Consider the following 12,408-nt stretch of genomic DNA (forward strand, 5'->3'; position numbering starts at 1 on the left):
GTCTCAAAAAAAAAAAAAAAGTAAACGGTAATTAATGTGTTATTAATGTGTTTCTTATACCAGATAAAGTTAATTTATGTTGCAAGAAATCACATGCTGTTTAGCTGCCCCCTTGAAGAACTGAACTTGTGCTTGAGGGGTGGTCCCCATAGTAGAGTCTGAAGACTGATGGTTGAACCGCCTCTCAGCGCTAACTCTGGGCAGTAGCAGCAGTTCCTTTTCTGGCTCTCTAGTGGCTGCTTCTCCTTTGCTCCCATCTGTTTCCTTCTCTACTTTGTGGTTGTGCCCTGTGTTGTCTGGTAGTCGCTCACCTCAACACTCTTCCTGCCAGCAATGTCCTCTCTCCTGTGGAGGCAGAACAAAGTGAAGATGTTCCCAGAGGAGCAAGAACAGATGGAATTAACTGATGGTTTCTCATTTCAGGAAAGACTTAAAGTTTGTCAGTGACATTGAGAAGGAAATGGAGACACTTGTGGAGGCCGTGAATAAGGTGGAAGTAAACTCATCCAATTAGGCATTTCTCTGAGGCCAGCTTGTTTTTAAAAAATAGTAATAATAAAGAAGTTCCAGAAAGACAATTAGCCTAGAGGGTTGTGGGAAAAGGTTGCAAATTCCCAGTGCCCAGCCATTATAACACACATAGAAAAGATGTCCACAATTAAAATAAATCCATTAAGAATAGCCCTTGGTCAGACAGTGGCACATGTGCTTAATCCCAGAACTCAGGAGGTAGAGGCAGACGCATCTCTGAGTTGGAGACCAGCCTGGTGTACACAGCCAGGGTCACACAGAGAAACCCTGTTTAGAAACAAGCAAAAAAAAAAAAAAAAGCCTCAGCAGTAATACTTGGATAACTGGGCTAGAAGATATGCAAGGCCCATTGGGTGACTGGAAGGTTGTCTGTGATAGGAAAGCACACTCTTTGTATTCTCAAAGGTGGGGCAGAGACCCTTATAGGGAAACTAAAGATGAGCATCAGGGGCCAGACTGAGGAGAACCAGCCCTGGTCTGCCAGGGATGTCATAGTGATAACTCTGGGTGGAAAAGTAATTTAGTGAACTGGATGTGGTGATGAACCCCACTCATCCCACCACTTAGAGACAGACAGGTGGATGTCTGTGAGTTCGAGGCCAGCCTGATCTACATGTTAGGTAGCAGGGTAGCCAGGGCTATGCAGTAAGACCCTGTCTCCAAAAGAAAAAAAAATAATTTGTTAAGTGACCAGTACCACTTTGGCTCCTTCTCCAGTCACTGGGTGTGTGAGGTCCACATAGCTGTTTCCCTCCCATTTCCCATCTCCCCCCCCCCTTTCCCTTTCTGCTCCCACTTCCAGCAGAGGAAACTTGGTTTATTCCTTTTCTGTGTAGGAAACCTGAGCAAATGTATTTCTGTGTCTGTGTACCTGTGTCTGCACACTTAAAAGCTTGAGTAAGCACAGACTCCTGTGGGAAGTGAGTTTCTTGCTTTTTAAGTCTCTGTACCTAGCCACATCTTGGGAATACCATTCCTGTTATGGGCTCCCACAGGAAGAAACACCACCACGGAAACACTTCTCTTTGTCTTGGCCCTGTCCGTCTGCCTTCCCATCATAAATTAGTGTGTCAGAGCCCATACTCAAACACATAAGTAGTAAAATGGTAGGCATTTGAACCTTTAACGATTTAGTCACACACAACCTGAATTTGATCCCAAGAGCCCATAGTGAAAGGACTGACCCAACTTCCAAAGTCATCATCCAACCTCCACAAAAAAATAATAATAACAATTATAACAATAAAGATTCATACAGGAAAAAGTAAAGTAAAATTCAGTCACCTTGCCTAGCTATGTTCTTGTGGTAATACAGTAAAGTCAGGAGCATTTTCTGTTTCCAGGGGGTCATGCTAATCAGTGTTCTCTTCTCCTAATCAGGGAAAGAATAGTAAGAAAAGCTACTGCTTCCCCCCCATGAACAGAGACCATCGCCGAATCATCCATGACCTGGCCCAAGTCTACGGCCTAGAGAGCATGAGCTATGACAGTGAACCAAAGCGCAATGTGGTGGTCACTGCCATCAGGTGGGTTGACCTTGCTGTCACTGGGAGAGCTCTTCAGCAGGGCAGGCATGATGCCAACAGTCACTGTGTGCTCTCTTACCTCCTCTTACTCCTGGAGGAATGGAAGGGCAATACATTTCTCTGGAACAGTCTTTTCACCGTTACCTAAGGATCCAAGCCTAAGAGCAAAGCCCACACTCATCCCACAGGGCAGGAACACACAAATACCCAAGTCACACAACTGCCCTGACCCTTTGCAGATGCTGGAGGTGACACTTCTTCAGGTGGAGGGAGTAGGAGCAGGATGCTGCTCATCGCACGTGTGTGTGCCTGCGTGCACACATGCGGGCACGCACACACACACACACACACACACACACACACACGTCTCCTGTTCCTTCCTCTGACCTCCCCAGCTCTAATCTCGGCATGACAGGGACAGAAAGAGTACTGGGCTCTGTCTCAGGGTTGTCCTCAGAGGAAATGGAGGTAATAGTCTGAGATAGGAAGGACCCAGACTCACCATCTGAACCTGAGGCTGTTGAGAGAACTTCACAGTGAAGAAAAATGAAGTGTGGCATGGGAGGAAGTGGGCAGCAGGTGTGGCAGGGACCCACCTGCTGGGTGTGTGGAAGGGACAGAGTGAATGCAAGTTGAGCACACATGAGACGGTGGTGTCTAGGTGAGCTCCACAGCAGCAGTGTGCCCCGTCAGAGCCCGGGTCTGGCTCTACTGTTCCTGCTCTTGAGCCTCGCTGTTCAGCATGTGCTTTACTCCTCCAGAGGGAAATCCATTTGTCCTCCTACCACGCTGACCAGTGTGCTTGAAAGGGAGACACAGACACGGCCTCCACCACCAATTCCTCATCACCGACACCAGACAGACAAGTAAGGGGTCTTCAGCTGCTTCCCGGTAGAACTGTGGGTAAAGGAGCTAGGAGGGGTAACCAATGGGGATGTGTCTGCCATCGCTGACCTCCTGGGACTTGTCTTTAGGGTGTGACTGTCCAAATAGGCTTTGATTGGGGCATCACTTTTTGCTCCACCTACTTCTCTAGGGTTTGAAAATGTTTTGATATAAAGAACAAAGCAGGAATCTGCCAGGCATTCTTTTCTACTGAGCAGAAGAAGACCGTCTTCCCTTCCTCTCTCCCTGTCTTCAGAGGTACCCAGCCTTGCCCCTGAGCCAGGGGAGATGGCTGAGAGTTACTCTGAAACCCACGGGTCCTCCTTCCTCTGCAGCCTTACACAGTAGTCCTGGAAGTCTCTATTATGGTTCCCACACAGAGCTAGGTGACCAGCATAGTTTACAAGGTCATCGTCAGGATGGTCGCATTGGCCCAGCCTCGGCCAAGAGTACCTACTCTTTACTCCCAAACCAGGCAGCCCAGAGGGCTCAGCAGAATCTGCATACAGATGGGCAATGGTTTTTGGGTTTTGGTTTAGGTTTGGGTTTTTGAGACAGGGTTATATATAGTCTTAATGGGTCTCAAACTTGCTGTATAAGCAAGGATAACTTTGAATTCCTAATCCTCCAGCCTCCACCTCCCAGGTACTGAGGTCACAGTGAGGTAGTTGTTTGGAAAACATGAAACCAAAGTTTTATTCATTTCCACTTAGGTACAACCGTGGTGAGCCATTAGCCTGTTGGTGCCATACATAATCTTTTTCTACCCCTTTTGCTTTGATTGTTTTGTTTATTTTGCTTGATTTTTATATAAAACTTTCTTATGGAAATTTTTTAGAATAGAAAAAAATACTAATGTAATGAACACCTCTAGGCTGTTAGCCGATTTCAGCACATACTGGCCATGGGTTCCTGCTGCCTTTCCAGAGCTGCTTATCCACTGATCCTTGACTTTCTGAAGACTTAGGTTTATTTCTCCTAGAGAGGAAAAGACTGACGGTTTTTTGCTTGCTCTGCAGGAATCCCGGAAGCAGTAATTTACAGAAGATAGCTAAGGAGCCAGTGATTGACTACTTTGATGTCCAGGACTGAGAAGATAGATGCATGTAGATAAAAGAATGATTCTATGTGGTGGAGACTCATTTGCCAGCAGATAAATCATGCTCATTCCTGCTGCGTGGCGGAACCCCAGCACACATGCTGTCTTGTGCTGACACATCCAAAGCATGAGTGTCAGAACCCCCTTGTCTACCCCTGTCCCAGGTATCTCACTGTGGCCAGACCTCTGGCTGTGTGGCTCCTGGATTTTTAGCCTTATGATTGAAAAGGCGCCTCACCCCATCACTGTGATTACTAAGAGGGTTGGGGATATCATACTTTACTTGGATAAACCAGGATTTTTATCCCAATCTGGCTTTGTGCACCTAGCCATAGTCTTGGTTGTCCCAGTTGTCCTCCTGGTGGACTTCACGTTCTTCATGCGGAAGTACCGACCACGGGTAAACCACGTCTAGAATCATTCGTGTCTTAAACCATCTTATCCAAGACTTACACTGAAAGCCCTCGTATGTCTCTCTAGACTGGTCAGATTATAGAATTCCATTTTCTCATGTCCCGACATTCTTCCACATTTGCAAGCCTACCCAGGGACAGTTTAACTGTCCCCCATAACACTGGGTCTGTGCTGTGGGTCTGTGAATTGTCCACTGTAACCCTGAGTCCTCTCTAGTTGATAAAAACTCTCACACAGACAGCTGCCCTGTGTTGCTTTTTCCTAGGCCTTCAGCAGCCACACCAACACCCTACATATGAGCTCTGAACTGCTGTTTGAATATTCAAAGTATGTGGACAGTCCAGAGCTGATGCCCAGCAGTCTACTGTAGGCATTCATTATTTCCTTTAAGGCAACTGTGTGGCCATCTTTATCGGCCCCTCTTCATCACAGGCTGGATTCTTTTTTTGTTTTTGAGACAGGGTTTCTCTGTGTAGCCCTGGCTGTCCTAGAACTCACTCTGTAGATCAGGCTAGCCTCGAACTTAAAGAGATCCACCTGCCTCTGCCTCCCCAGTGCTGGGACTAAAGGTGTGCATCACCACCACCTGGGCCCAAATATTAGAAAATGTTCTGACTTCCCAAGGCATTTTCGAATCAAAAGGAAAAAAATGTGGATTCTCCCTGACCTCAGGCAGAACAGTGTGCAAGGTAACCTGCACAGCCAGCTCCTGGCTCCCAGTGCCATGCTCTCAGCAAGTGTCCTTTTATTTTTTTATTATTATTATGTATACAGTGTTCTGACTACATTTGTGCCTTTGGGCCATAAGAGGGCACCAGGTCTCATTGTAGATGGTTGTGAGCCACCATGTGGTTGCTGGGAATTTAACTCAGGACCTCTGGAAGAACAACCAGTGCTCTTAACCACTGAGCCATCTCTCCCGCCCACCTCACCCCCACTCCCCCAGCAAGTGTTCTTTATGGGCCAGAGACTGCATTCTAATCTCAGTGAATCTGCATCCTATCCAGCATGGCTGACTCCTTCCGGCTTAGGACCATCCAAGTGGGCAGTGGCAAGGTATATGTACCGCTAAAGATAAAAACTCTAACTGCCTCTCTTGGAGAGGCAGCTCTGGATCCTATCCAGCTGTGTTTCAAAGCCAGAGGAGGAAGGCTTGTGGGAGGGGCTGTCCTGTAGATTTAGGTTTGAGGGATTCCTTCCTGTGCTGCTAGACTTCAAGTTTCCTGCCCAAAAGCCTGGGGACCTTGCTTTCTAAGGAAAATGGAACATGTGCTTCCTTTCTAAAAGGACAGACTGGCTGACCAGGCTGGCATCTCAGCCTTCACTGACCTACCTTTCTCAGTCACCCACAGCAATAGAAAGTTCTGCTTCTCACATATCACATGACCTCAGCATGCATCTGCACCATCCCCCATGGCATTTTAGAACCTGAGGCTCCCCAGTAGGAGTTGTGGAAGCACTCTGGCCCTTCAGCTAGCAAAAGCCAAGCCTGGAAGAAACAGACTCCTTGGGAACATAGTGTGCACATCTAGGCTGGTGTACAGGCCTAGAGGAGGCTCAGTCCCCAAGAAAATGGGCTGTGGCCCTCCAAGTGTCCACATGGAGAGCTCACTTGGAAGTCCTTCCCAACGGTCCAGGGTGCTCTTGTAGTGAAGAGAGCCTTCTCTTGCAGACAGCCTGGCTGAACATCAAGGTTGCCCTGTTGCTGCCTCAGCTTGCTGTGACCCGGGCAGTTTGCTTATGGTAGCCATCAGGTTCTGCATCTGTCAGGTGGAGTGTTGGTCCCTACCCATGTGCTGAGCAGATTCTGCATCCTACAGTGGGACAATGATTCTTGCCTGTGTTCTGCCCCAAGCCGTCATGAGGGCAGCTGTAGACAGGGTCAGGGAGATGGAATGTCTCCACATGCCACAGGGCATCAGACCTGGCCTCCAGCCCAGGGCCTGGACACTGAGCAGGTAGTGTGAGAGAGGGGAGGAATAGAGCCTCGGTCAAGTGGCCCTGACAAGGGCAGGAGCTTTCAGTGACCACACTCCCCAGAGCCTTTTCTATCAGCGGACAACAGTTAACAAGATAACCACCCAATTGAACATAACCACCACATCCACCTTCCACTCCTCGAAGTCCCAGGAAGCATGCTAGGCCACTTTTCCACAACACCAGGGAGTCTGAGGTTCTCACTAGAGCTCTTGTGTGCTCACCACAGGGCAGAGGCAGCCCCTGTGCCTAACAGGCCCAGTCAAGTGGGCAGGGATTCCCCCAAACAAGCTAAACCTCTCAGATGACAGGCCTTTTTCTATAGTGGCCACTAGAGTGCAGTATAGAACCCTAAACCAGAGGGTGGGCGTTCTTACCTGGCATCAGAAAAGTGCTATAATTCAAACACTTTAGTGACAGTGACAAAGTTTCCACCACCACCACCCCCCTTTTTCTTTTTTTTTTTTCTTTTTGAGACAGGGTTTCTCTATGTAGCTCAGGCTGTCCTGGAATTCACTCTGTAGACCACCAGGCAGACTCAGACTGCCTCTGCCTCCCAAGTGCTGGGATTAAAGGTGTGAGCCGCCACCACCTGGCCATAAACTTTTCTTTTTTGTCACATTTTTATTTTCAAGACAGGCTTTCTCTGTGTAGTCCTGGATGTACTGGAACTCACTCTGTAGACCAGACTGGCCTCAACCTCAGAGATCCTCCTGCCTCTGCCTCCTGAGTGCTAGGATTAAAGCCATGCACCACCACCGCCTGGCCTCATTTCTCTTTTTGATATTTTTCACTCTGGTTGTTGATACAAACTGTAGACATGAGGAGAAAATAAACCATGCAGATACAGGAAGGAAAACTAATCTAGGCAGCAAGAACAGCCTCTGCAAAGGCAGGGTATCATGCCATGAACTGTGGAGCCAGTAAAAGGGAATAGCAGGTATCCAAAAGTTAGCACAAGAAGGAAATTGATAGTCAGGCCTTGTTGGTCAACGGAAAACTTACGGCAGAATAGTGCATAAGATCTAGCTTAAGTTTTACACTGGATCCGGGGCTAAACAATGGCTCTATTGCTCTAGCTTCCAGTACCCAACTCATAACCTCCAGCTCCAGAGGAGGCCTGTGCCGCTAGCTTCCATAGGTGTGAATACAGAAAGTATTTTAGTACATAAGGAATCCACCCCTGTATTAAGACCACACTGCAAGGACGAGCATCTCCCAACAAAAAGGCTGTCATCCAAGAGAGTTGGTGACGGTGGTGGCGTGTGTGGCAAGGCATGGCTGGGTTCTGGACATGGTTTGTATACCTAAAGGCTTTGTTGTCAGCATGTGGGGTGTGAGGGAAAGGAGATGGGAACGATTTCAAAGTTTTTGGCCAGAGCAGCTGGAGAACTGAATTTGCCATTTACTCAGGAGAGTGTGGGAGGAACAGGCTTTGGAGATGAAAATCTGCCCAGTAGGTGGTTGGTTATACATGGGAGTCTGAAGCCTGGAGACAGGGCCGGGCTAGAGAGCTAATTTGGGGAGCTGTGATACTTAATGGTATTTAAAGGATGCTGAGATCATGTCCAGAAAGTGGGCAAAAAGAAAATACAAGGACAAGCCCAGAGCACTCCCTCCTGCCGGCAACAGCACAGGGCAGAGGACCAGGGCAATGGTGCCTTCAGCTGCTTCTGCCTTGCCTTCACCTGCACCTTTGGCCCATACCACTGAGCCTGGCCTCCCTGTAGCTTGAAGCCCCTGTGTCTTTGATGTACAGGACTCCAGCCTGATACAATGAGTTCTTGCAGATTCTCCCCAGCCATAATCCAGCACAGGAAAATGATAATAGCAATGCTAGCTGAAGCTCCCCGATTACAAGTAAGCAAAAGGAAGCCCAAAGTCTCAACAGCCGCTGCAGTTTCAGAAGAGGACACTTGAATGTCCGGCTCTTTAATATTAGGAGGGAGTTGGTTGTTTTGTTTTGAAACAGTGTGTCTATGTTTGCCCTGCTGCCTTCAAATTCAGGGCTAAGCAATCCTGCTTCAGGCTTATGAGTAGCTGGGACATACACCTATGCTTGGCTGGCTTATTTTGGGTGTGAGTGCATAAGGGTGTGTGTGTCTGATAGCTGAGGTCACACCCTTAGACATACAGACCTCAGTGTTCTTGGATGTTAGAGGATTGGATGAGAGATTTCATAGTAAGTATAGCAAGCATAAAGATGTGTGCCAGGCAGAAGGCCTGTCTCCATGGCAACAGCAATGTGAGGTGGGAGCTGTTTTCCTCTTACCTCCGGTCATACAGCTAGTGAGTGGCAGAGTGGATCCAGGCTGGTGGCTTCATTGAGCCCCAATATGTTCCTTATGTATATAGGACGGCATTATCTAAGACCTCCTGCTCCTGCTATAAGGTCAGTGCAGTGGAGCCAAAGTGAGGACACACTGATAGGGGTGGTCACAGCACCCCCCGAACGGGCATCAGCATGAGGCTTGGGCTGAGGTGGCTGCAAGGCTCCCTCTGAAGAGGGTCAGTAAGACCAGCCAGAGCAAAGTGTAGCCAGCGTCCCTAGCAAGACCTGGAATGATTGGGAAGGTAGGCCCAACAAGGAGTAAGGGGTTGGGTGGTGGTGAGACACACCTTTAATCCCAGAACTCAGGAGGCAGAGGCAGGCAGATCTCTGTGAGTTTGAGACCAGCCTGGTCTACAGAGTGAATGCCAGGACAGGCTCCAATGCTACACAGAGAAACTGTCTCAAAAAGGAAATAAGAGACTCTTCCCAAAGCTAGACCACAGGACTGAGAACTAAACCAGAGTCCTAGAGGAGCCCAGCACGGGACATGACTCTTCAGGTGCTGGAAAAGTCATCTGGGCAGTCACCAAACACCAACAGATCCGAATCTCATTGTATGGATGGGAAAACAAGGGGCCACACAGCCAGTGTGCTGGGACTGAGGCCCCACAGGTGCTGTGACACCCGCCCCACCCATCCGGGCTGCTTCCTGCCTTCCTGCGCGGAGACCTGTCTTTCTCCTCTGGAGACTTTTGGCTCTACCCCAACACCTGTCTCATTTATTCCCTGGGCCTGATCTCCGTCTCCCAGGCCTAGCTTCTCTGATCTCATTTCCTTCCCACCCTTCATCACCTTTGTACTCCAGCAAATGGCTCCTCCAGCCTCCCGCCTCCTCTTTGAATTCCCCACTTCCTGTCTCCTCTTCCTTCTCCTTGGCATCATCACTCACACGCCATGGACTGGGCATGAATATAAACCCTAAGAGAACAAGGTCTAGCCTTGAAGCTAGATGGTGTCTGCCTCAGTGTAGACTTTCAACCGTTTCTACTGAGAGAATGGTTAGACCTGGTTGACTTGGGATCAAGACTCCTGTGAGCCTGACACTGAGCAGAAACTGAGAGGCGTTAGAGGAGCCAGTCATGGGTCCCACCGGTCCGGAAGCCCACCCAGCAGGAGGGTTATCTGTTAGAGGCCAGCCTGAGCTACATAATGAGAACAAGTCTCCAAATAGTAAACAAAAAGCTTATTTCAGGGTCCGTGTTCAGCAGGTAAAAGGTGGGGAGAAGAATCAATAAACAAAGGAGCCTGTGTATACCTCTCATATGTTCCCTAGAATGCCAATAGTGAAAACAGGTTCATGCACACAAGGCCCCTGGGGCTGAGAGAGGAGGAACAACTTGCCCAGGGTCAAGAGGACACTATACAGCTGGCTGCCAGCACTTTCCTGATCACCTCCAGCTCTGGATCACTTGTTTTCAGCTTCCTAGCATGGGACAGTAGACACATTCAAGCCTTTCTCTTCCCTTCCTGATCCCATGTGATCCCAGCAGGCTCCATGCCTGCCAGCCTTCCTCCACTCTCAATCTGCCTATTTCTTCTGTGGTACTGGGGACTGAAGCAGACCCCCATGCACATGCTCACGCCTGCCCCAGCATTCATGTGCAGGTCAGAGAACTTTGGGAGTCATCTCCTTTCATGCATCGCATGGGACCAAGGAATCAAACCTCAGGAGTCAGGCTTGGCAAACCCCACTCCCCAATGAGCCGTCTCACCCCACCTCTTATTAAATTATATTTTACTTTTGTTCTGAAATTGGATCTCACTGAGTTGCCTGGGCTGGATCTGAACCTTCAGTATGACAAGTGTGAGTTACTGTGCTCAGTTCAGGCTCTTTTTGTTTTTGTTTTTGTTTTTTTATCATTTATTTTTGTATTTTATGTGCATTGAAGTCTTTTTTCTGCATGTATGTCTGTGTGAGGATCCCCTGGAACAGGAGTTATAGACAGTTGTGAGCTGCCATGTGGGTGCTGGGAATTGAACTCAGGACCTCTGGAAGAGCCTGCAGTGCTCTTAACCACTGAACCATCTCTCCAGCCCATTTTTTGAATACATGACATGTACACATATGAGTTTATATCACAATATATTATCAGACAAAATCATATAACAAATTCATAAATGTAATGCTAGAACTAGAGAATCATTAAAATCTTACCTGAAACTTACCTGAACACCCCCTAGATAAATTATCCCTTTTAAAGATTTATTTATTATGTATGTATCTAGTGTTCAGCCATCAGACCTCATTACAGGTGGTTGTGAGCCACCATGTGGGTTCTGGGAATTGAACTTGGGTCCTCTGGAAGAGCAGACATGTGCTCCTAACTTCTGAGTCATCTCTCCAGCCCTCATCTCTCCTTTTATTTTAAAGGAGATAACACTATTTTGTGTTATCACAAACAGGTGTATGTCCAGAGAACATACTGCTTATTTTCAACTGTACTGTATGGCTTTATGTTTTGGTGGGGTTTTGGTTTGGTTTGGTTTGGTTTGGTTTTTTTTTTTTTTTTTTTTTTTTTTTTTTTTTTTTTTTAGATGGAATCTTACTCTATAACCCAGGCTGGTCTGGGAACTCCCTACCACACTCCGCTCTGTAGTGTGCTGGGGATATAATCCAAGGCCTCACACTCACACATGCTGAGCAAGCACTCTATAAACTGAGCCCTCTCTCCAGCCCCGGCATTGCAGCATTGCTTTCTATGCCCACTAAACGTTGCCCTGGCAGCCTGTGGTCCTGTGCAGGAGTTGGTCAGAACCCATCTGCAGGCCCCAGTGCTGATGGCTCCTCTCAGAATAATTTGTATGACAGCTCCACAGGCCCAGCTGTCCCCACTCCAGTGCATAGCACTCTACAGTTCAGGTGAGCTTTTAAAAGCTCACCTTGTCCCCCACTTCCAGAAGGAAGTCCCCTCCACTGTCCCCTGTCCTTACAGGCTATAAAGTGTGGCTCTCAGCCCCAGTAACGGACACTGCACACACCCTCACCCCACCCCTGCCAACACACACACACAAACACACTTTCACACACACAATATACTCTCACATACACACACATGCACACACACACACTCACATGCACACTCACACAATTCTCCCTTCACACAGTCACATACACAGACACGCACACATACTCTCACACATGCACACACACAGCCCAGGATGCAAAGGCCCAGCCTCACCCAACATGCCTTCCCAGGGCCTGCACACAGTAAGGGTTCAGCAGTGTGGACAGTAGTAACAGGACAGAAGGATGCTGTCATGGGAACCCTGTCTGACCCCGACAGCAGTTGGTCCCCTAAGCCTGCTCCCTCTATCTCATGAAGCTTTTTCATGTCTCTTAGCCCATTTGAAGGATTTGTCATCTTGCTTTCTCCTTCCCAACTCTGGAATCAGTTCCTCTTAGTGGCAGGAAGGAGGGAATTAGAAGACGTCAACCCCATAGAAGCTTTCACTCTACACCAAGAAATCCTAAGAAAATAAAAATTGATTCTGGAAATGGATTTTTAAAATTTCACTCAGGCGTGGTGGTGCAGGACTTTAATCCCAGCACTCAAAAGGCAGAGGCAGGTGGATCTTTGTGAGTTTCAGGCCAGCCTGGTCTACATAGCAGAGTTCCAGGTCAGCCAGTAAGAGCCTGTTGAAGG

General features: G+C 48.1%; 1 protein-coding gene across 1 annotated transcript in view; it reads left to right on the forward strand.

Moving 5' to 3' along the window:
• Nfx1 (nuclear transcription factor, X-box binding 1) overlaps positions 1–4,693 on the forward strand; it is a 67,220-nt gene extending 62,527 nt beyond the window's left edge. The window contains exons 21-24 of the mRNA XM_051187552.1: positions 424–490; positions 1,912–2,057; positions 2,819–2,923; positions 3,962–4,693. Of these exons, the coding sequence (XP_051043509.1) occupies positions 424–490; positions 1,912–2,057; positions 2,819–2,923; positions 3,962–4,034 (391 nt within the window). The 3' untranslated portion in view covers positions 4,035–4,693. The remainder of the gene's footprint in view (positions 1–423; positions 491–1,911; positions 2,058–2,818; positions 2,924–3,961) is intronic.
• Positions 4,694–12,408: the final 7,715 nt, after the last annotated feature.

This window comes from Phodopus roborovskii, unplaced genomic scaffold, assembly GCF_943737965.1.
Source record: "Phodopus roborovskii unplaced genomic scaffold, PHOROB, whole genome shotgun sequence".
Classification (NCBI taxonomy): domain Eukaryota; kingdom Metazoa; phylum Chordata; class Mammalia; order Rodentia; family Cricetidae; genus Phodopus; species Phodopus roborovskii.